Source organism: Sipha flava, unplaced genomic scaffold (genome assembly GCF_003268045.1).
Source record: "Sipha flava isolate LNK unplaced genomic scaffold, YSA_version1 319_pilon_pilon, whole genome shotgun sequence".
NCBI lineage: Eukaryota > Metazoa > Arthropoda > Insecta > Hemiptera > Aphididae > Sipha > Sipha flava.
In genome coordinates this window covers 31,109-57,033 of record NW_020273001.1, presented here as the reverse complement: position 1 = coordinate 57,033, position 25,925 = coordinate 31,109, and the positions used below count along the sequence as shown (strand labels likewise).

General features: G+C 27.2%; 4 protein-coding genes across 4 annotated transcripts; 2 read left to right on the top strand and 2 right to left on the bottom strand.

Annotated features, from left to right (window-relative positions):
• Positions 1-1,661: 1,661 nt before the first annotated feature.
• On the bottom strand, positions 1,662-4,548 carry LOC112686619 (cullin-1). Its single transcript, XM_025558994.1, has 2 exons — positions 2,993-4,548; positions 1,662-2,903 (listed from the first exon to the last, which is right to left on the bottom strand). Exons 1-2 carry the CDS (start codon positions 4,343-4,345, stop codon positions 1,929-1,931), a joined length of 2,328 nt encoding a protein of 775 aa, XP_025414779.1. The 5' UTR covers positions 4,346-4,548; the 3' UTR covers positions 1,662-1,928.
• Positions 4,549-4,898: 350 nt separating this feature from the next.
• Positions 4,899-9,809, top strand: LOC112686620 (spindle assembly abnormal protein 6 homolog). Its single transcript, XM_025558995.1, has 12 exons — positions 4,899-5,169; positions 5,624-5,805; positions 5,914-6,094; positions 6,150-6,335; positions 6,423-6,580; positions 6,874-7,033; positions 7,103-7,171; positions 8,524-8,667; positions 8,741-8,948; positions 9,031-9,191; positions 9,249-9,313; positions 9,381-9,809. Exons 1-12 carry the CDS (start codon positions 5,050-5,052, stop codon positions 9,469-9,471), a joined length of 1,725 nt encoding a protein of 574 aa, XP_025414780.1. The 5' UTR covers positions 4,899-5,049; the 3' UTR covers positions 9,472-9,809.
• Positions 9,810-15,041: 5,232 nt separating this feature from the next.
• On the top strand, positions 15,042-19,355 carry LOC112686621 (anamorsin homolog). Its single transcript, XM_025558996.1, has 5 exons — positions 15,042-15,481; positions 18,020-18,261; positions 18,324-18,477; positions 18,784-18,914; positions 19,020-19,355. The coding sequence occupies exons 1-5, from the start codon at positions 15,229-15,231 to the stop codon at positions 19,131-19,133; spliced, it is 894 nt and encodes a 297-aa protein (XP_025414781.1). The 5' UTR covers positions 15,042-15,228; the 3' UTR covers positions 19,134-19,355.
• A 297-nt stretch (positions 19,356-19,652) lies between these two features.
• Positions 19,653-21,655, bottom strand: LOC112686623 (diphosphoinositol polyphosphate phosphohydrolase 2; the record flags this gene model as incomplete). The annotated part of the gene is given in 3 exon segments (XM_025558997.1): positions 19,653-19,946; positions 21,324-21,408; positions 21,494-21,655. Coding segments are annotated over 3 exon segments (366 nt in total), but the record flags the coding sequence as incomplete, so codon positions are not given.
• Positions 21,656-25,925: the final 4,270 nt, after the last annotated feature.

The window sequence follows — 25,925 nt, the reverse complement described above, 5'->3', positions numbered from 1 at the left end:
GGACGAACGCAGGATATTTATTTTTTTTTTTTTTTTTGGAGGGGAATTGATAAAATGTAAAATGTTGCTCATTGCTCATTATATATTATAATTGAATATTTTATCTATAAGTCTCATAAGAAACTTTGAAAAAACTACTCGTATTAAATTTGTAAGTCAGGTCATTTTTTTCTGATATTTTAGGGGAGGCTAGAATCCTTAAAACCCCTATAGATAAATATAATTTTATATTCAATATAAATCGTTATGAATCGTTTATTTCCTAATAATTTTCGATCACGACCATAATTTATTCGTTTGATCTGATTATCTTTGCGGCCTGTTATTTACATAATAAGTGGAAATAATACGCATGTGATACGGAAAAAGTTATTTAAAATAATACGGCACTAAAAAAAAATATATACATATAATATATTTGTACATACAAAAAATTATTTATTATTGTAATATTATATTTTATAGGTACTTAATTGATTAAATTATAATAATCGTAAATGATACATATAGGGTGGGTAGATACACTTACATATTATATAATAGCATAATAATAATTGATATACATTTAAATGTATTTACAAACAAGAATAGTGGCGGGTGGACTGGATAAAACAAATATACGTCATTTCCAACAGTGACATTTAGTGTCATGCAAAATGTTAAATGTTTATTGCAGAGACGTTCGTGGGCCAGATATCGATTTCGACAAAAAATAAAAAAAAAGGTTTCATTTTTTAAATAACTTAAGAGCAAAAAATAAAAATTCAACGGAATCCCAACAAAAATTATAACCAACGCTCCCCTCCCAATCCACGTCACAGTGAATACCTCCCACTCGTTTCGACGAAGTATCGATTAAAGTTCGCAAAAACATTATTTTTCTAATAATTAAAGCGATTTAATACGATTCGATATTTCAGATTAAACAACAGCTGCAAATGTTAAGTTCGTAAAAGTACACACAGGTTTAGGTAACTCGTATACACATTTATCTACCCGTCGGCCATCACTCATGTACGGTATACACTAATTTTGTAATTTGTACAATAAAAAATTATTATTATGGCAGTAAACAAAATACATTTAATGACTAATGTCTGTTAAGTAAAATGTTAACATAGCCGAACAGATAACGGTCAGGTCAATTACACAACATGGTTTATCATGAAAAATATGTTTACTAAGTACTTATTTATTTAGCCAGACGAATTAATTTCCGGGTCGTATAAAAACTCATTATGTTATCAATTATATTTATGTTTAAAATAAAACCAAAGTTTTATTTTTTTCAATGGATTTCTAGATGGAAATAAATAAAATGTCATAAAAAACCTATCACTACCTACAGCGGAAAGCGCGAGGATTATCTGAGAACCTAAGAAACATTAAGACGCAGTTGGATTCAGAAATAAAAGAGGACACGGCACAACAGTGCCAACTGATCAGTGATGTTGAATTCGAAAGCCACTGAAGATTTTCAAGATCTGAACGTAAAATAGCGTAGGTAGAATACTTTCACTTTTTTCAGTCTAGGAAAACGACGATCGTGTAATCACTCTAAATTAGCTTAATAATTAAATCATTTAAATCGAAAAATAAAAACACCATTTAAAATTAAGAATTTTAAGAATTTTTTTTAGGAAAATATAAAAACCATAGTATCCATGGAAACGCTTATATATACATAAAAGTTCATACTGCATATACACTATTTATTTATACAACATATTAACATAGTCAACACTATATAGTGGCATAGTGCAACTATAATAATTGGTATCACATAACGATTGGGATAGTTATTCATCAATTAGGTCAAATTCATTTTTAAAGAAGGTTTTATTTTACACTTAAGAATAAAAAATATTAGTAAAATATGCAACATAATACAAAATATTTGTAAATAGTAATTTCAAAAGAGTTGTTACTTAAGCCAAATAACTGTATGAATCTTTTTGTCCTTCGGTTCTCTCTAGGTACTCTTTTTCGATCAGAATATCAATACACTTTTTGATCACGTTAACCCTAGGCTTGAATCTGGATGACAATTGTGTTAATACCTCGGCTGTTAGCTGTTGGTGCTTCATCACTTTGCGCATTTTCATTATTCTCACTATAGCTGCTTGAATCAACATTTTTCTGTCTTCCTCAATATGCTTGTGTGTACTCTCTTGTTCTAACTTTATTTCTTGTTTCATAGGGACATTTATGTTAACACGTAATTTTTTGTTCTTGTAACCACTATAAAGGTATACAATAGAGCTACCATGCACTGATGACTCATCCTCAGTACACATCAGAAGTTTAGCTTTCAACAGTATTTGCAAGACCTGTATTAAATAGTCAGTCTTTAACTGTGTTGATTCAGATAGTTGATTAACAGTCCACTGTTCCTGGACATTAAATTGCAGTAGAACAGCCATTTGAAATGTTGAAGCTTGTAAAGTATATCGATTTTTAAAACAGTTAGTAACCAATTCACCTTTAGACATGTTATACAGCCAATTAAGTTTACGACCTGAATGCTGAGCACTATAGAACTGGGTAAACCTCTGAACTGAACGTTCCAATTCGGACGGCAAAGAAAATGTTAGGAGGTATTGGAACGGCCAAGAACCAGATGATAAAACTTGTATACTAAAGTCAATATCATGAGGCATGTTTGAGTTGGATACATGCTTTCTAAATGCCTCATTTAGATCTTTAGACACACCAATATCCTGGAACATACGTTGAAGTTTTGAAGTATATTCAAACCCACAAGCTTGTTTCAACTTTGATATCATTGATGCTTCAGCATCATCGCTGGCAGACATATGTTGAACAAGTCTTTTGGCAAGCATTTTGCTATAGAACTTCTGAAACACATCCTTATCTTCGATATACTTGAACATTATCATAACCTATTTTAACAAAATAAACAAATAAATTAATATATTTTAAAATAATAACATTTTTATAATTTAAATTGTTATATTATAAAACTACTCACTTGATTCAAAGTATCTTCAAGTTCAGCTTCTTCTGGGTTTTTGCTAGATTTTTTCAATAGCAAGTCACAAAATTTGGCTAACATCTCTGGACTTTTAGAACTTGAATTGTACTGTCTTGTAACTAGATTATTATTAATGAATCCTCCACAAGCTTTATCGAGAGCAGCTACAAATCCCGAGTCGTTGTTGAATGATAAAGCAACCAAAGCATTATATTTTTTATGTACATCTAGGATAACGCTTACATAGGTTTTGGGATCATTGAAAGCAGCTTCACCACATTTTTCAATTGCAGTTTGACCCTGAGCCAATATATGACATTCAAGTATAATTTTTAATTCTCCAAGACCATCTTGAATGCGCGAAACTAAATGGTACATTCGCCCAAGATCATCATTCTTTTCAAAATTTAATAAATTTTGGAATTCTGCATGAAAGATTTCCATATGTTTTCGAATAAGCACTTTTTCACAAGTATCTGCAAGGCCAAACAATGTGGTTTCATGAAGGTAATCTCGCACTCGTTTTTGTTCTTCTTGTAAACGTTGTTCGGCTTTTTTCATGTACTCTGTTACCGTATTATTCGCCAAAAATTGATCACTTTCTTTGATATAAAAACATTTGGTTTCTTCTAAAAATGTTTTTTCAAAAGATTCTTTGTAAATGGTCAAACTTTGGCCTTTTATAGTTGGCTCTTCTTCATTTAAGCCAAGTTCAACATAACAGTTAATCACGCCACTAACTAATCGAGTATTAATTGATTCACCATTACGTTCACGTTCGATTAATTTTAATACAGCATTAGTAACACGTTTATGTAGTTGCTGGAATAAACAGTCTCGCCATGCTACCAATGCTAGTTGATATATTTCATAGATACCTTTTCGGCCTTCTTCACATTCCCTACGGACCCAATGACGATTTAAATAAGAACAAACACCATTCAATACTTTTGAACTGAAACGATAGTCTTCCCATTCGCGGGTATAGAAAGAAAGTACATCTTCATCCATAAAATTAGCACCACGGCTGATTAGGTCCAGTAGATAGTGCCGTAAAAAATCTTTGATTCTCCGATACAGCTCAAGCCCTACTAATTGGGCACCACCAACTTGTGCTGTTGAGGTTGATGAAGCTTTTTTGGAACGGGTACCTGCCACTGTTGTGCTTTTATTTGGATTTAAATGCACACTAGTACAGTAATTATAAACGTGTGTGTAGAGTTCCATATAACGAGGCTTAGGCATTGACTGACGATTGTATACATGTTCAATACCGTTCTTTAAATCTCCCCATATGGTGTCGAGATCATAGATTTGTTTGGACGACATACCGTCGCGTCGGTTGGACATTATCCTTACCACAGATTTTTGTATTTTATCACTACGTTACGTTAACTAATAAATTTTTCGAAGTTAAACTACTAACAATCACAACGTCTAGAAGTATTTAAATTTATAAAAACAACAAAATAATATTTTTACAAAAAATAACAAATTGGTAATTACTAGTTACTTCCCGAACAATGGGTTCGGATAATATGATAGGAAAAGGTATTTTTTCTTTTCGAGAAACTGATGTAGTCATTTACAAGGAAATCGTATAAAACGAAATCATTACCAAGGAGCTCTTAGATGCAGGAACCATAGACGACTACGAGAAACGTTTTTACGCGAAAAAAACTTTTAGTTTCATCGTTAAAATTCAATCATCGATTGTGAAATAATATGGCAGTGTTTGGGAAAAAAATAATTTTTCGTGTTGATAGGTATTTTTCGTAAATTTCAATATTTTTCGGAAATATGCACTCCCGCTCTAATACTATTGTCCGTACAAAGAGACAAAACTCTTTGTTACACTGTTAACTGATAACGAGCAGGAAATACAATATCAAGTTGATAATACTTTTTAAATATTAAACAAAAACAATAATAAAGTTCAACGGACGGTGATGGAAACTACGTTTATGAATTATACTATTATGACTCATGTATTATTGTTATTATATGTATTTTTCTTAATTATTTATGATTAGAAATGTAAACATCGAGTTGAGATGAAAGACTTGATATATTCAAAAATTAAAAACGTTTACGTAAAAGACTCATATCACAACGAAAAGGTTTCTCTGGATATCATTATTACGGTGGAACAAACCTATCAAGATAATGAAAAAAGTAAGATAATTTTATGGAAATAATTCAAGACATATTTCAATGAGACGCATAATGTATTTACCAATATCGGTTTTGAAAACATATCCTCTTTTAGCAGTGGCAACATCAAAATAATAATAAACACTTGGTTTACATTTGTGTCAATTAATCTAACACTCAATTGTATTAATGGAAGTGTAACTTATTATTTAACCAATAAAATATTTTCTGCAGTAATTGATAATAGTTAATGGCAACTTGTCATAAATAATTTGAACTAAGTGTTTCAGTCTTCAATACATCAAAATTTTAAATAATAAATAAAGAGTATATATTAAAATTCATATTTTATTAATCCTATGTTTAGTTAATATTAAAATTTTATATAATTTGTTTCTACTTGTGACATACTTTATTGAAAATATACCAATTTATATAGCAAATTAGTATTAAAATATAATTAAACAATTTCAGGCTGTATTCATATCTGCATCTGATGAAAATGACCCACTATTCTACATCACAACCTATGTTACAGAAGAGAGTTTTAGATATATCAAAGAATCTCAAGATTTGGTGGTCAACTTTGATAATTTTCCAAATCAAATAATACAACTCTTAAATAATTCAGATTCAACCAGTGATGATGGTCCTAAGTATGAAATATTATTTTTCAATTTTACATATTTTATTCCATACCTGACCATTCCATTACAAAGATAATTTTTAGTTCAACTGTATAACTTGGAACTTTTTTGCTATAGATTTAAACTATTAATTCAAGATGTAAACATGAACAACAAAATGTACAAAGGTCCCAAGTATGTTTTAAAAATAATTGAACTGAATGAATTTAAGAATCTCTGTCATTTAGCCATTGAAATGTCTAAAGCATCTGATGCTGATGTAGCAAAAAACATATGCAAAAAAATGACATCAATTAAAGTAAACCAAATTATCTAAATATTTAGAGTAATCAAGTAATATAATATTATTTCAGAATCTAATAGAGTTGAAAGATAAAGAGACTGAGAACTTAAAACGAGAACTTTTAAAATTACAAAATGAAGTGGTTAATAAAAGTAATCAGTTAGAAAAATTTTTAACATCAATGAACCATGAAAAAAATAGCTTAACTGCTAAACAAGAAAAGATAATTAATGAATGGAAGGAAAAATATGAAAAAGTAATTGTATAAAATTATATTTTTTGATTTGTCATTATTTTGTTTATGATTTAGTTGAATTGATATTTATTTATTTATTTATTACAGTTAGATGCTGAAAGAATGAAACAATTGCGTGAAATGCATGAAGAAATGATTGCGCAGCAGGAAAGACTAAGTTCATCTTTACAAACAACAATAAAATCCCAAAACAAAGAAATACAAAGTCTATTAACTCAATCAGAAAATAAATCTGAACAAATAAGGTATATAAAAAAAAATTAGTAATTGGTTAATACTCGTAAATTTATGTATAAATAAATAATTTATAAATAAAAATAAGTAAATAAATGCTTATGACGGAGTATCATTATATTTGTAATATTCTAATAATCTACTATACCTCATGATCAATTTTTGATTCAAAACCAATAGTACATTCCAAATACAATAATATTCCAGGTTAAGCATTTATTATTTAATTAATTTATATATTAAAATGTTTAAGTGAAATTAATAATAATTCATATCAATTTATCTAAGCATATGTATATTTTAGTGAAATGTCAGTTCGTTTAAAAACAATGGAATCCAAAAACAAGAAGTTGACTGAAGAAATTGCCTCAATAATTAATACTAATGAAAACTTAATATCAGACAAAGATATTAAAAAGAAAATTATTGAAAGAATGCAAAATCATATTTTGTCCTTAGAAAATGTAAATAATTATTAATTAATAATTATTATAATGTTGATAGTTTTAATTAATTTTTAAATAATTTCATAGGAAATTAAACAAAACACACAATTACTTCAGAAACAAAATAATTATTATGAAACATCTAATAGATTCCAAGTATGTTATTTAAGTTATTTTATTTTAACATTTAATTTTAAATACACAATCTACAAAAAAGAAAAAAATGTTTACAATAAACATATGTAAGATTGTATAGATAGGTTATTTATGATGTTTGGAAAAATCTTCCATTGGAGGTACTTCAACATTGATATTTTAATACTTAATACTAAACACTAAATAGTCATATTTTATTTAATGAATATTAATGAAATTACATAAGATAACTTTTGTCAATCAATAAAATTAAAGTGCAATTAACTATTCTTAAATAATATTTATTTTAGTAGTAGACTACTTATTAAATTTAATGAATAAAATTTGCAACTTGACTGTACTACTATTATATGCTTTAATCATAAATTTGTATTCAATTAATCGTAAACAATTATATTAATTAAATATTTAATTTTTTATATATAATTTATAACAAGTCTTAAGTTCAGTTATAACATTAAAAAAAGTATTTATATTTTTAATTTTTAATTTATTAAGAAGTTTATCTCCAATTCCATGGTAAAGGGTTTTGATTTTTTATGATTTTCTATCTAAGAGTACTTAAACACATTTTAACTTTGAGATAAAAATGTACTTTTAAGTATATCTTTGATCTTAATTTATTACACATATTTATATTTTACATCTATTTTTAATTTATATTTATTATATTTGTGATTTTGTTAATATTAAAATTTATTTAGCAATGATGAAAATTAATCTTGTATTTCCTATAGTTTTTTTAATGTTTAGATTTTATTAACTTACTTAATGTTATTGCTTATATATTTTATGTCCCTAAATTTGTGTAATTTCTGTAATTTGATTTTATATAGACCTAGCAATTATTTCAAACAATATGTACTATGATGATTTCAAAACTATACCATATGTTTACTCTCAATGGTGTATGTTAATAACAGTTTTAAATTTTTTGGCTCATCTTCTTTTCACCATAACCTTTTTACATAATCAACAATGGTTTAGCACCTGAAAATAATTTAATATTTATTTTAAACAATATTTATTAACATTAATGCATTTTATGATATTTTCAATTTAATTTAATTGTTTTCAATCTGTAGTTTCTGATTTAGCAACAATAGTATTATAATTAGTTTTGTATTGCTTGAATGTTTTAAATTGATAGGAATTGTTCAATATTATATATTTATTAGTATACATGTATCAGAGTTGATTTATAGTTGTGTATCATTATGAAGTCATAAGAAAAGCAATTGTTTGTGTGTATACATTTTAAACTCTTAACAAAAAAAGAACTGATTTCTATACTTGTAGTTTGATGTTACAAAAAATTAATTTTTATTACTATTGTATACAATTTGTTTTAGGAACAACTAGCAATCTCTCAAAAAGAAAATGAAGAACTAAAAAAACGAAGTGAAGAAAACTTACGATCAATTTGTGATGAATTGAAACAAGCAAATAAAATTATAAAAAAATTACACGATTCAAATCAAGAACAAACACAAAAGGTAATTTAATTTTTCATTATTGTATCTAAATTAAATTTTCACTGTTGTACAAAGAATTATATATTGTATTAAGCTTATACTGAGTAAAGATATTGCACTGAAACAAAAAGAAGAGATTCATAAACTTCAAAGTGAAAACGCAGGACTGTCTAAATTACTTGAAGAAAAAACAACTTATATTGAAAGTCAAAATATTCAATTGCTAGAAACCAAAAATCGACTTACAACAGTTGAACAAAGTTTAAAAGAAAAAGAAGAACGTTTAACTAGTAATGACAAAGGTAATTATATTTTAGAAAGCAATAACTATTGAATAGAAAAAAATGTATAAATCTATTTATTTTTTTTTTAATTCTTCATAAGTGATTCATTGGTTGAACAGTAAGTTGAACAACTGTGAAATTGCAGCAAAGTCTTCTAGTAACTGTGGTGTGTTGTCAGAAACAACTGATGTAACAAAAAATGTGAATATCAACAAAAGTGTTGCCAAATTTTCCACGTCGACTCCTGCTACTGCTGAAACTGTATGAATTTTAACTCCCCATATATTATATTGAAAAATTATTATTTTTCTGTTTTAGGACAATCAAAATACTAAAACTAATAGTCAAAAATTGAATTCAAAAACTTTAAGTTCCAACATTAGGTAATGTTCCTGACTACATATTTATTCATGTATTTTAAATAATTTATGTAATTTTATTGATTTTTAGTAAAACAACGACAAATAACTCAAAAAGAAGTGCTCCAATCCGCCGTGTTATGTATGGACCACTTAGTTCTACTGCGTACTTTGCAGCATAAATGTTTTTTTTTTTTTTTTGTTGAACTATTTTTTATATTTATAATTTTTTACTGCAATCGATGTAGTTGTACACTTACTGATTTTTATAATATTTTACTGTCAATAACTCGGTTATAAATATATTTTATACTGTTTAGATTTAATTGTTAACTATGGATAACATAACATCTGTGATTCTTAAAATCAAAATCCTTGTCTGGAAAACATGTTAGCTATCCAGTGATCTAATGTATGTGACTAAACTCTAAAATTGTTATAGGGTGTGGTACTAGCATCTGAGCATCAAATATTTGAAATCATTTTAAGTTTAAATAAATTACAAAATTACAATCATACATTAAACAGTCTATTAAGTGAACTTTCCTAATTATTGAGTTTAACAATACAATATTTATATATTTGATATGAATCAATCACTAAAGAGTTCTAAATTATCTTATAATATTTGACCATGTTACTCATAATTTAAAAAAATATTTAAAGTTTGATAAATAGTAAACTGTGAATTCAACATATTTGTTGTATCAGTAGCACCTTGTTATATTTCCATGTAGGCGATGGTGATACCCATTGGCCATATTAGGAATTATTTATTTAATTAAATTATGAGAAAAAAAAAATTAGAAAATAATATTATTAACATATTGCAAACTATTAAAATTAGTTTTATGGTAAATAGTGTAATAACCATTCATGTATTACTTATTTTTTTGATTTTTGTTTTTATAGTATAATAATTTCTGCTTTACATCAAAATCCAATTCATTAAATATAAAAGACTAGATAATCCATGAATTTTTACCATAAGTTGTTTTTGCGTACTTAACTTCAGAATATAAAACCATGTCTTGTCTTTAATTTTATATGTTTCTATATTGTACCATGTATTTTAAGGTAGCCACACATTCCGGTTTTACTAGGACACTACTGGTTTTAACCAAGTGTCCCAGTGTTCCAAGTGTTTCGAGGCAGCATTTGTCCCGGTTTCAAAATTTTACTCGATAAAATATCAAGAAAATTGAAAACAAAAAAAAGAATCGGTTTCTCACGGTAGAAATTGTATTATATATGTATAACAAAACTTGAGGACGAGGAATTATCAATAGAACTAATTTTGAAAGTTAATGTGATGAATTTTATGTACTTTGTTACAACTATTTAAAAAGATGGAACGATTCATATCAACATGTAACTAATTTAAAATCAATGTTATGGATAACATTAGCCCCGAAGACAATAATAAATTGTGTAAATGTCAAAAAATCAGTAATCTTTATAAACGCTATAATGTCAAACAATCTTTATTTTGATGAATAAATGTTTTTCGAACAATTCAAAATTTTTGAAAAAAATTAATCAACAAAATGACGAATGACATTGTCAAAAAATAGAAAATAAATGGATATATATTTTCAAAATATTCACTGACAACAATCATGCATTTTCTAAACTAATAAAAGTTGTTGAATTAATTTTTTTGTCGGGTTCAAATGCACTGATGAACAGCACATGGACAAATTCAAGATAATAACTAGTTATAAAAACGGTAAATTATAGAAACGTTCTTCAATAATACATCTTACGAAGAATTCTACGACCAAAGTTTGGGAAACAAGTCTTTATTAAAACAAGTTTATGGATCAATCAAATATGTAGTAAAATCAACAGAAGAAACTTTGGACCTCAAAAGATCCGAAAACTAAAAATATGAATTATTATTATTGATTCTATACATAATTCATTAAAAAAAAATATATATATATATATATATATTTATAATATTATATATGTATAATATTTATTCATTCAAAAAGTCCCGGGTTCGGAAAAATATAATCTGGTAACCCTAAAGTATATTTATTTTTCTCTGTCCAATTTATTACAAATTTTTTGTAAACCGATCTTATTGGCAATACTTAACGACTTTATAGTTTTAGTTCGTAGAACCTTCCAAACTTTTCTTATCGAGACAAATACTTATTATTTTATTTGGTTATAGTTATACAGGTTTTCCATTTTAAACCATTTCAAATTACTTGCTTTCATTCCAACACTAGGTAAAGTTTTAATCAACTCTTTGTGGTTAATTGTGTCAAATACCTTTATTAGATCCAGGAAAATTACTGTTTCTTTACCGTTATCAAGCAGGGGCGTAGTTACGGGGCGGGGGGGGGGATATGGATAGATCTTAAACCTACAAATAGCTAAAATACAAACTTATAAATTATTACGAAACTAAAAAAAAAAACCAGATAATAAATATTTATCCGTAAAGAACTGTTTTTTTTTAATACCTACACCAAAATGTCAAAATGTTCTTTTAACCAACATTGAAAAAATAGTAATAAGGACCCTAAGGTTAAAACTTTAAAATGATTATGTGCTATACGATTGGTGCAACGTAATGATGCGGTAACAGATTTCATAGAAGTATTTGCATTCGTAGTTGAATCATTAGAAAATATTTCTAATTAGAATGATTCCACTGCAACGGAAACTAATATACTATTAAAAGCTATTGATTCAGAATTCCTTATATCCTTACAAGGTATACAAGTAAATAGTAATTAATAAATATAATTTATTTTATTTTATAATAAAATATTTATTTAGTTGGTTTTTTCTTTTGGATTACCAATGTGTAAGTTGCTACAAAAAGAAAAAATCGATTTAAGAGAAGCAGTAAGCCTTGCTGAAGATATTATCTTTGTATTAAAAAATATCAGATTAAATTGTGATACTGAATTTCATAAATTGTTCTTGCTTGCAAAAGTAAGTATACTAAAATAAAGTAGGTATATTATTATATGAATTATATGAAAATAATTATGTTTATATTTGGCATTTGTAATATGAGATGTCAGTAACTATAAATATAGACTTGAGTAGGCACTAAAAGAATATCTAAACGACAAGTAAATCGAGCAAACCCAGATCCCAATTTAAGTGTTTAGTACTACAAAGTGTCAGTATTTATACTTTATTTGGACTTTTTTATACAACAACTAAAAGAAAGATTTTCAATCCATTCTGAAATGTTAAAAGGTACCTATGTTAAATTAGGCGATGTCAGATATAAAAATGTGAACAAAATTATATATTATGGTATACGATACCTTAGTTATTTAAATTGTAACTATATATAAAATTAGATGATATTTGTTAACTGATCCAATAAAAAATTAAAAGTTGTATAGTACTAGTGTTTTGTTTCCACATTTACCTTCGATAACTTTAGATAAAGGAGGTATGGGGGGACATTGCCCCCCACAAGTTTGCCATACAAATTTATTTTGATCCCTCCCCTTAAAACATTCTCAATTACGCCACTGTTATCAAGGGCATTAAATATGTGATTCGTGGCTATATGAAGTACATTTTCTGTTCCCTAACCAGATCTAAAACCAAATTGGCTTTTAATTATCTTTTCTAGAATTGTTGAAATTCTTTGTGATCACCATTTTTTTATAAAGGATTTTATAAAGGATTGACTATTGCAATTTTGAAATTAACAGGAAAAGTACATTTTTCATGACTTAAGTTATATAAATATGTTAGACTCGGTTTGGCACACTGGCCTACTGTTAAAATTAAAAAAAAATCTTTCCCGAGCCATAGTATCTCCTACTCAAGTCCTATATCGAAAACAGGTCCTTCAGTGTCAAAATATATTCTACTTTCTCCGGCTCCCACAATATACTTGCTGGCGTCCCGCAAGGGAGTGACATTGCCCTCTTTTTGTACATAATATTTACAGCGGACATTCCTACAACCGAAAACACCCTGATGGGCACAAACGCCGACGACACTGCCATTTTAGCCTCAGACCCCGATCCACTCATCTGCACTCGCCTTCTCCAAAATCACCTCAACATGCTATCAAAATTGTGCAACACATGGAAAATTAAAGTAAACAAACATAAATCAACTCATGTCACCTTCACCCTCAGACCAAAGGACAGCCCCGAAGTTTCCTTTAACAACTCTATAATCCCTCACTCAAGGGAAGCTAAATAACTCAAACTCGACAGGAAACTCACCTGGGGTCTCCATCTTAAAACTAAAAGAAAACAACTTAACTATCGTCTACACATTATCAGACCTCTCCTCAAATCCAATACGAACTTATCCTACCGTTTACTCCTATACAAAAGTCTTCTCCAACCAATATGGTCATACGGAATCGCCTTCTGGGGTACTGCTAAATCCTCAAATCTCAGGATAATCCAAGCGTTTCAATCCATTTGCCTCCGGATCGTCACCAAAGCCCCATGGTTTGTCACAAACGCCACCCTACATGAAGACCTCAAAATCCCATCCATCAACCAGACAGCAGCCCAGGCCCGTAGCCAGATCAAATTTTCAGGAGGGGCAAAGCAAATTTTTGGGGGGGCATTATATATAAATGTATTAAATATTAATGCAATTTTTAATTTATTTACATTGACATCTAATTAAATTAACACAATGAATTACAAAATAAATTAACAATGAAACATATTTTACACACGTGTACTGCTGCAGTCGGCGATAAAATGAAAGAATATTTAGGTGTTCTATATTAAAATGTCAATTGATAGGAAAGTATTGAGCTACGATTACGATAATGTTAGCAATCAATTTGCCAACAGTCGTCGTGACACGTCAGTATCGTCGTCATGGCCCGGAATTTCCGAAATAAATACTGCTATACGGCTAAAAAAACTTTTTTGATCTATTCTATTACTGATGAAAATGTTATAAGCAATAAAATACGTAACTACCTAAACATCTTTCTAATATTTTTAGGGGGGGCAATGACTGGGTATAGGGGGGGCAACGCCCCCCTTGTCCCCCCCCGTGGCTACGGGCCTGCAGCAGCCACTTACTACCAAAGACTCTACTTTAAAATGCAAGACCACCCAAACCAACTCATAGCTCAACTGCAAACAAAATTTCTTCCTGGTAACCCTGCTCGGCGCCTAAATCGAAATTGGTCCAGAGACCTTCTCAAAAATTATTCATAAATTTATTACTCATGTAAAAGTAGCTCAACTGTGAGCCTCCCTTCTCAACGACCCATCACCGTCATCCCTCCCTCAAATTTATTCATTGTACATATAGTATAAATTGTAAATATTCAATAAACGTTAGTAAAAAATAAATAAAAATATGTTAGTGATTCTATAATAATTGTTTCCATATACTTCATTAGTATTACTGATACTTTATCAAATCCAACAGCTGTATTAATATTCTTAATTATTTTTAACTTCTTCAACAAAACTATGGGCCCTTTACATACGTTGCCCCCGGGGATGTGCCCTCCCCCCTTTTAATTTGTACTTGAAGATACTAATGATTCATGTAGAGTTCGTTTATTAAGAAGAATAATCTTATGTGACGGATTAACTTGTGATGTTAATGTAAATTAATGTCGTTCTAGAATCTAGATGACTAAAACTCGGATTGAAGTTCAAAAACCGACATCCAGACAACGTAATGTTCGTTGGACGTAACCTATTCCGTGGTACAGATAACGGTATCTGCAGTAACATTTCGAGTGGTTCGCGGTTATCGGCAATCACTATAGGTTGAAGCTGATAAGCGCAATGCGGGAAAACACTTGTGACAAGGTTGTGTCGAAAATTTGCGTACGCTGAATATTTTGTCGTTTTCTTGTAATAACGCGTCCGTATACTCCAGAATTGATAGCTGCTGTTCGCGGCGCTCAAATTCTCACTACCAACCTTACGTGATATTGCGCAATACGGTCTATGAGAGACCGATCACTTGAAGCATTCTATACGTTTTCACGTTCTCCGCGAATCATGGGCAGCCCACACGAAATCCGTCTGTCGAGATTGCTTGCCGAAAACCATCTGGTCTTGGGACCGGAGACGGCCGACCTGAAGCGCGTGCTGGTGGTCGTCGACGAATCGTTGGCCTCCGAAGATCTGGATAACGTTACTCAGCTGTTTGCCGACAAAGCTACTGTGAAATGCATTTACGCACAGGACATCGGAAAAGGTATGTACAGCTTGGTATTTGGTTCCTTCTTCACTCATCATTGTATGCTGGATTTGTGATTAAGCAAAACGACTTTGGTCAGGTTATGGTAAGCAGATCAAATGGTTTTAAGTTTAAAAAAAAGAACCCATTCCAGTCATGCATCTAATGTGGGTTTTAGTAGTAAGTTTGATCTAAAATGGTAAAGTAAAATTGCCCAAAGCAACTTATTTAAGATTGCATTTGTTGACTGAGTCATAACACAGCAATATAGAAAAAAAGCCATATTGTATAAATCATGTACGTTTTTAACTAGTACTATAGTATTATACAGCATAATAATGCAGTTTTAATTTAGATATAATATTTAAATTTAGTTACCGATTTGATAACTCCAATGTTAATAATTTGTTATACTATGCCTATGTTATTATAATATCTGTGGCAGTAAAAAACTGAAATTATTTGTTTTGATTTATCAAAACAATGCATGTTTTACTTCAATAAAGAAATATTAGTCATAATTTATAACCTTGTTTTAAGATATCTTACAGTAATAATTAACTTTGAAATTGTTATCTTGACTGAAAATATGTTTTAAAACTTATAAAAACATGTTCCTAAACAAATATAATTTATTTATCCTCACTTTATAAATCTGCAAGTTTTTATAGAACATTTTATTTATTTTTTAAATCCAGTTGCTTTGTAGCAATTTTGTTTGTTAAGCCTGAAATGTGGATGGTCAGATAAAAATAGATTTTTTGCAATTTAGAGTTGTATACAGTGCCTAACTTAAGGGTCTCGGAAGCCTTTTAAAAATATATTAATAAAAATTAGTTTTAATTTTTATATACTCAACACACTTTAATAATTTATTACTATACATATATCATTATCATAATTAAAAAATAAATATGTGTATATACATATAAAAAAAAAGGTTGGTACTTAACCAGGGACTCAGGCCCCAGAAAGGTATAGGCTAAAATTCGGCACCAGTTATGTTTAAATAAAACCTTATCGCACTAAAATAATATTACATACCAGAGTTGATAAAAAACATGTTTTGATTATAAAAAAAAAAATTGATCAAATTTTAAACAAAATAAAATTATTTGTATAGGTTTTTAGTATAATAAATGAACTTCAAGGACTATAATTAAATTTAGTAGCAATTAGCTACATGCCTACAGCAAATAATTAATTAATAATAACACTAATAATTAAAAAGTAGTAACATACAAATACTAAAAATGTAACAACAGAAGTATGTTGAATATAAATAAATTATAAAAATAAGTATGTTGTAAATTAAATTTAAAAATAAGTTCTGACAACTAATGCAGGTGTATGTTGGGGTTTTTTTTATAGTAGTTACTACTGTAGACTTGATCTTGACTTATTAGTTATTATTCATTAGCAGGGAACGGACTTTGATGCAAAATACATTTTTTAGTGGGTAGAATAGGGCAATGCTTTCTAAGTGTATAATTCGATTCATACATCAGAGAATTTAATAATGAAACTTTTATTTTGCATTTTTTTGCATTTTTTAAACTTTTTCAGTTTTTAAAGCATTTTTTGACATTTTTAGAGCATTTTTCCATTTTTAGGTCATTTTTCGTATATATTTGTTGCTTGAAATTATACAATTTTAGTTATTCTTACGAAGATCGGCTGATTGTATCTATCTATACGGTTATACGTAATTCCCATCAAATAATCTCGATAACGTTACGATACGCGATATAAAACTAATTAGTGTCCGATTATTAGTAGATACTCATAGAGTCGTTAGTCGTTAGTCGTGTTCGCTATCGTAATTCGAATAAGTGTGAAAGATGCCGAAAATTAAGCTGTCCGATCGTTGTCGTTTGCGTGTGTATGTACAAGAATTCGGTGAAAACAGTTAATAATTATTAATTAACATAAAACATTTTTCAGGCTAAAAAAAAAGATAAGCGAAAAGACAAAGAGTTTTTTTTTTATTGTATATATTTAAATATTTTTTTTATAAGATAAATTTTTTATAATGATGAATTTTTTATAAATTTTAAGTTTTAATAATATTATACACACACAAAACTGTTCAAAATTTAGTTTTTATCGAATTTAATAACATTTTTAATGTTTTTAGTGCATTTTTTCGATATTAAAGCATTTTTTTAAGGCATAAGGTCATATTTTTTACGGACATTTTTCTTATTTTTTAAGACATTAAAGTCCGTTCCCTGTTCATTAGGTATATTTCAATACTGTAAAAATTAATAGAATCATTTATTTACTAATAAATATTAATAAAATACATAACATTAAGTATTATATATTTTTTTTTTTTATCTTGTTTAAATCAAATGTTTTAAACGATTTAAACAAAACTGCATTTGATTAAAATATGTTTAAACTACTGTTTTAAAATATTTCAAATCTGTTAAATACCAATGTTGAAATTATTTTAATTTATAATAATCCCAAAAGAATTCTGTCTACAAAGACAAACTTTGTTTTTCTATGATTTGAAACAGATTTTAGTTAATCAAAATGTTTGTGTTTTAGAAACTGAAACTTCATTCTATGGTGCTATATTGTCAGGTGTCATTGGAAATAGTGTACCTTGTGACTTGGATCTATTTTCCACCTACACTAAGCTACTTACTGCTGGAGGTTTATTGATAGTTCAGACAGAACCCGGTACCGAAGACAAATTGGTAAAACAATTAAAATTATGTGGTTTTCTAAATGTAATTGCTTCAACTGCCACACCAGGCATAGTTGTTGGCTGTACTGCATTATATGAAGTAAATATTACAAACTATTTTTTCTACAACATTAAAACTATTATTCATTTTGTTATTTTTAGGTCGGCACTAGTGATAAAGTCACATTTAATTCCGAGACAAAGGATAATGTCATTTCTGCATGGAGTTTGAATGATAACAATTCAGAAACTATATCCGAAGATGACTTATTAGAAGCAGATGATTTAAAAAAACCTTCTGCAAACTCCCTTAAAGGTGAATTATTCTGTTGTGTAAATTATTATGTACAGTAAAACCCATCTCCAGATGGAAATCCTGAATACATACACAATTAACTATTGAGAATGTCAATATTTATTATTAACAAGGCAGTTTAAAATAGTATTCAGGCCAATCACAAATCATAATTCAGATACTGTATCAGATAAGCCAAATACTTGTCTACAACAAAACATTCATTTGATTAAGATTCTATCTTGAAACAGCTATCATTGTTTAAATAATATACAATAATAATGATTAATATTTTATTATAATTATATACATTTGTTATGATTATAGTGTGTGCTACCACTAAAAAAGCCAAGGCTTGCAAAAACTGTAGCTGTGGTTTAGCTGAAGAACTTGAAGCCAACAGTCGTAAAACTGCACCAGAACCAGATACTTCTACTGCTAAATCATCTTGTGGAAGCGTAAGCAATATATTATTCTCATTATCATTTTAAAAATAAACAAATCACAGTTTTTAACTTGAATTTTATGACAAATAATAAATGATACCAATAATTTTGTTTTAGTGCTATCTTGGTGATGCTTTCCGTTGTGCTAGTTGTCCGTACCTGGGCATGCCTGCCTTCAAACCAGGTGAAAAAGTTCAACTTGCAGGAAATTTGTTGCAAGATGATTTTTAATCAATACCATTGTTTGTCAAAATTTTAGAGAATTTTTTTTATATAAATGTATTTGAATTAAATTTTGGTATAATGTAAGTGAAAGTAATAAAATAAACGAGTTATTAGGATTTTTTATTCAAATGTATTTTTTCCCCTTGAACCAAAAATGTGTTTAGGGTGTAGGTGTTACAGTGGTTAAAAATTAAAAAAAAAAAAAAAAAAAAAAATGAACATTCAAAATGTATAAACTAATTTAATTAATATAACTCAGTAGTTTAATCCACTAAGCTATTGGCAGTCTGTCAAATGTTGTTTATACAATTAGAGTAAGATAAAACACTGAAGCTGTGCATACATAATATAATCAGACATGCATACATATAATTAATTATTATACATAAATACACATTTAATTATAATTTTTTTCCTCGAGTTATTATTCAGTTCAGTGATAAATGTTTTATATTTTCTATTCATTTCTTTTTTTACATTTTATTTTTATTTTTTAAGCGTTATTATAACCTGCAATATAAAATTAAATAATAATAATCATAAATCTTTATCCCTTACATCTAATAATAATGAACTAATTTGTTCTTAAAAATTAAATGAATCTGTTGACTTAGACAACTATTAGCAAAATCTAAAAGTTTAAGAGAGATGAAATACTAAGTATATTAAATGTGGAAAATATTTTAAAAGGATGGCTTTTTCAGATGCTAGCTTTTTGTTGATTGAGAGCAAAACTTTCCAGGTACGTGTGTTGAGTGGGCTTGTGTAGACGCAACATGTTCAGTGCATCTTCTAATTTGAACCATTTGCGTTTACGACCTGAAAAACAAGATGATAATAATTATATTATAGTGTTAATTATCAATAGAATAATACATTTTGTTGGAGCAAACATACGTACTGAAATGAAATGAAATGTTCATAGTATATAGTATAATAGTAATTTTAACAATGTTGATTATAAATTATTACAACATTAAATAGATTTAATATATTTTCTGTGATAAAGATTAATCTTAGATAAATGTGGTACATAATATGCACACATTTTTCACTTGTTTTTGTATTCATAAAATCAAAATATATAGTATAAATAATAATTAATTGGTGGGTAAACAAAAGGAACATAGTTCAATGCTTATCTTATTGACTAGGAATACATTTTTTTATTTATTTTATTTATATGGTCAAAGGTAATAAAATAGCAACTTTAAATAAGATGTCACATCAGATTCCATTAATAATTAAAATCTGTATAGGCGTTATTATTTTTATTTATCTAGCTCAAAAATATTTCAGTATGTTTGCTGAGTACAGTTTGATAAAAAAAAATATAATTTAATAACACAATTATCACATAAGTGGTTAAATTCTAAAACATCGAATTATAAAGAGAAGAAAATATCAGTTAAAAACAACTAATCTACATCAAGAAGAAAACTATTATAACAAGATTAAAATATTTGTTATAACAACATACATTATAAAACTATTAGAGAATTTATCAATCAGCACGTGGCATACACCAGAAAACAATACATTGGAGTATAAGAAAACTTATCTACAGACTACAACACCGATTCGTAGGAACATCTCTTTAGTGAAAGTTTAATCACAACACAAGTGCATTGTACATAGCTTTATAAATAAAATATAATATGTACAACAACTTTACATAATAATTAGGCTGCTTTTTTTTTCATCAAACTAATCAGAATTAAGCAAACAACTTGCTGCAATTGATAATTTTTTTTTTTTTTGTATTAATTTGCTCGTCATTTATGTATTAATTTATGTATATAACACCTATGTTTACTCATGTTTTTATAATTTGTTACATTTTGTACTCGATACAGCTTTCAAAAAACAATTTTAGATTAATTTTAAGCCTTGATAAAAAAATTGCTTTATCAAATAGGTTCAAAAATTACACTAATATGCATTAATAAATATATCGATAATAGTGACCAATAATATTTAATAATTAGTAAAGGAAATAAAAAGATACTGCTGCACAATCAAATTTGTATCACAAACAATGGATTGAAACACAAAATAAATTATAGTTAATAACAATAATAGGTTAGTGAAATTGATGAATGTACATACTATTACAATTATAACATAATACATCTCAATCTGATTGTTAAACCTGAACATTTCTAACTTTTGATTAAATGTTACAAGAAACCTCACCTATGCCCAAAGAATCTTCCCATTCTGGTAGTTCTTCGGTTACAATCATAACAAACACATCTGTTCTATGTCGTCTGATATGGGTCTGAAGACAGAAAATAACAATTAATAAAACACAAACAAGTGATGAATTATAATAACACTTATAAAACAACATAAATTATACTGACCCTGTCTTCAAAAGTACCAAGCATTCTATGCAATCTACCCATAACACCGGCTTCTTCAACTACTTCCCTGACGGCAGTTGCACTTGGTTCTTCTTCTGGTTCAATTCCACCACCCGGTACAATCCATTGTTCAGGTCTGCTAGATGAAGTCACCAACAGCACCTTCAAAAAGTATCATATACCTATATAATGTGCACAATAGTCTATTATCATTATTCATAAATTAAGTATTTGTACACACATCAGAACATTTTGATAAAGTATATCCTAAGTTTACCTTGAGCTACTTATAATTAACAAACAAGTATTGTACAAGACGTAGAAGTAAATTTGAATTATTGAATGTAATATAAGTTTACACAGGTTATTTGACTTGTAGTTAGGTTTTTTTTTTTTGGCACACAGTCCATGACCTAAAAAATAACTACCCACCTGTCATATTAACAATGTGTAAGTCAATAGACTTTTGTTCAATAAAAACTGAATTTCCACAAATGATCAATATATTTTTTAAATTATTGACTTCATATAGTATTCTACATCATACTATATGTAAACAATATTTGATGCCAAGTAACCCAATTTATATAAATAATATATAAAAAATACAAGTGGTGAAACTTAGATAATATTTTTAAGAGACACATTTTTTTATCTTAGATACAGATACAAGAAAAGTATATTTATTATGAAAAAAATAAAAACAAATAAAAAATTGTATTGAAAACATCTTTTAGTACAAAAAAGAATTGTTATTAAAACAACTATTAGCATGATCAATTCTAAGTTGAAAACACAAAGTATTTATTACTTATAAAATTTGACATAATCAATTAAATTTAAATTATAAAATCAACAAAGGCTATATTATGAAAAGTAAAATAATAAAAACATATATTCAATTTCTATTCATAATATTTGTTAATAGGAAGAAAGCTAAAAGACACTTTAACCAGAAATTTATTTGTTGAAAAATAACTTCTTATTGTTTCTTAAATATTTTTTATGAATTATAAATTATTTGACCTACAATGAAAAGTTAATCTTATTAATTACCATAATAACTATATCTTGAATAATAGTTAACATTTTAAAAGCATTTAAGATTAATCATTTCAATTTTGGAATATTTAATATCTGTTTATCTACTCAAGTGTAACAAAAATAACATTTATCAATTTTGCATAAATTCTTAGATTATATGTGATAAAATGTTTTATGTAGATGATTGATGCATACCAGTTATATTTGATTTAAAATTAAAAAACTAAGGAATAAAATTGTGAATTACTAAAGAAAAAGAGATGCAAATGGTTTAAAATGTTTAAAGATTATTTTTTACTATTTCATGAATTAAAAAAAATAGCAAGTTAAATAATTTAGTATATATATTTATATTTGTGTAAGTGAATATAGATGTTACATTTTACTTTAAAAATAACCATTGTTTTTTTAAAAATACAAATAAGTTTAAGCAGGTAATTTTAATTTTTACATGCATAACCTTGGAACATGTCCAATACGAACGGAAAATGTCACTCAGGTTTCGACAGATTACTTTAAATTGAACATTGACAAAAATTAAGACGTCACTTTTTAATAATGATTTTTAAGTTTTAATGCACAATAAAAATTCCATTATTTTTTCTGGAGCTTAGTTAAAACAATTCCTAAAGTTTTTTTTAGTTTTTATAGACAAAACTTTTCAAAGATTTTAGTAATTGGATTTACACTCAGCAAAAATTGAACTCATTATATCAAGCTAAATTATTAATGTAAATTTATTTGTATAAAATAAAATATAGGTAAGGTTACTTCTAATGCTGAAAGCAATGAAAGGTTATATCATATTATATATATTACGTCAATATTCTTCTTACTTATATGATTTATCACATTGTTTGTCACTTAAACTATGATGTCAATTTATCATTACAAAAATATTTGAAGTACTTGAATTATAAATTCTATTATTTGACATTATATGATAAAACAAGAAATGAAATTCAACAAATAACTAAAAAGATATGCTCTATATATTTGTTTTAAATTAAAAATTTAAAAATTAAAAAAAAAACTAATAACATTTAAACAAGATCAATATTATAAGTGTTTTACAAATTTTAGAACTATAATAACTTAATTATTATAATCCAATTAATCTGTATCTTCAATAAATATAATTAATATTAGAGCTACATAGTAGACAAGAACTTAAGTGTAATGATAAAAAAAATTGATAATTGATATAATTCATTACACAATGTGATTTATCAATTTTAATATAAATTACTGAACACAATAAATACAATTAGTAAAAAAGGGAAATCAAATTTAAATTAAATACATTATACATTTTTAGTAGGAACTTAGGTCTTATCCTTTGGTATAAAAATATAATGTTAGTTCATATAAAGTAAAACTCAGTTTACTCCATATAAAATATTAAATACCATAGTTGAACATTTATTTTGATTTAATTAGGAATAGTAGAAAAAATAACATAATCTAATAATAAATATATTCTAACTTTGGTAGTAATAAAAAAAAAATTATTGAACCAATATTTTTAACTGCTTATTGCTCATTAAACATAGAAACCAAAACCCACACAATCTAAATGTGTACATTGTTTTGAATATTAGTATCAAGTCAATATATATATAATAGTATATAGGTAGTATAGTATTATATTATGAGTAGATCAATCAAAAAAATAATGATAAATCTCACTTTATAACACATTTTTCTAATTAAGTTTTGAAATGTGGTTGTACCAATAAAGAATAAAAAATTATTGATTGTATTAAATACATTTAAATATTCTTAATTTTACAAAAGTTAAACATTTTAACTTTTTATGTAATGTAGTTTTTTACTTTCAAAAGCATTAGCAGAAAAAATAGTATGCAGCTACATAATATTTAATTACATGTCATATATATAGTAAGAAGTTTTAAATTATTTTTAAAATAATAGTATCACAAAATTAAAAAATATGTTATATTATTTATTGAGAATAAATAGTACTCAAAATAAACTTTTGCCAAGATGAAAAAATTATATAAAAACGATCGAAAATATGTCAAGTTCAAGCCACACTTTTATCTCGGGTGTCGGGATTATGAAATTACTAATCATGAGAATAAAACATAACATATACTTAATTAGTAGATTTCGATATAGTTTGTAAATATAATGTATTAATAATTAATATTTTAATTAGATAACATATAACATTTAAACTTTCAACTTTTAAGACAATTTGAATTTTTTTAGATAGTTGGTACCTGAATTATTTATACACCTCTAGAAAAGTTATTTATAATATTATATTATAAACTATATATTATTATGAAATAAAAACTATTAACCTGTGATAATCAAATATTTAATACCTCTCTAATCTCATAAGGAAAGTTAAATATGTGTTAAATAAGGTATAGTAATAAATAAAATAGAAACGAAATTGGTAGTATATTTTTAACTCGAAACTATAATCCGTGATTACTCGAGTTTTAATCATCTAAAATTATAATACGTTTGAAAATAAATTGAATAGTTAAAATGCATACGAATCCGGAGTAATAAAATACGAAATAATCTCTTCGCAGACCTGCACTGTTTGCAACTTGCAATTTTTTCAGTGTTGGATGTGAGCACTCATCTAAGTCATAAACAAGACCGGATTATGAAAATTTAAGGCCCAGGGCCAAACAATTTTAGTTGCCCATAACCATAATAAAAAAAATGGTGATTCGCACATATATTTCAAAGACAAAAAAAAATATTATATCTAATTTATAAATTTATTTCTTGCTTTTTTAAATACAAAAATAAAAATGTTATTTGTATAAATAATTTTCCTTGCATTTTGGGAAACAAGCCTTTTAATCATCGGTATTAATTACCTCCAAAAAATCACTCACTGAACACAAAACCTTAAAACTATTTAAATATTCTTGAGAACTGCTCGTTCTATATTTTTTATACAAACTAAAAAAACAAAAACCTACTATCTGCCAGGGGCCCACTAATGTTTAATATCCGTTGTGGGCCCGGGGCCATGACCCCCTCTTCCCCTCCCCTTAATGCGGACTTGGTCATAGATTAAATATACTATTAAACTATTATATATATAATATTATACTCGTACTATACCAGTAGTCTCAAAAACAAATTACCAACGGGCTATATATATATTTTTATTGTTGTTATTATTGATGCTGTTGTTATTATTATTATTATTATATTTACCTATAAAGTTCGCGGGCAAAACACCTTTTTTTTTTTAATATTAATAATAATTTATTTTTATTTTCGAGCAGCACTTGATAATGATAACTTTTTTTTGTACCAAACGGTCAAAATATAAAATATTTTTAAAAAAAAAAAAAAATCAAAATGTTTGAAAAAATAAATATTCATTGCA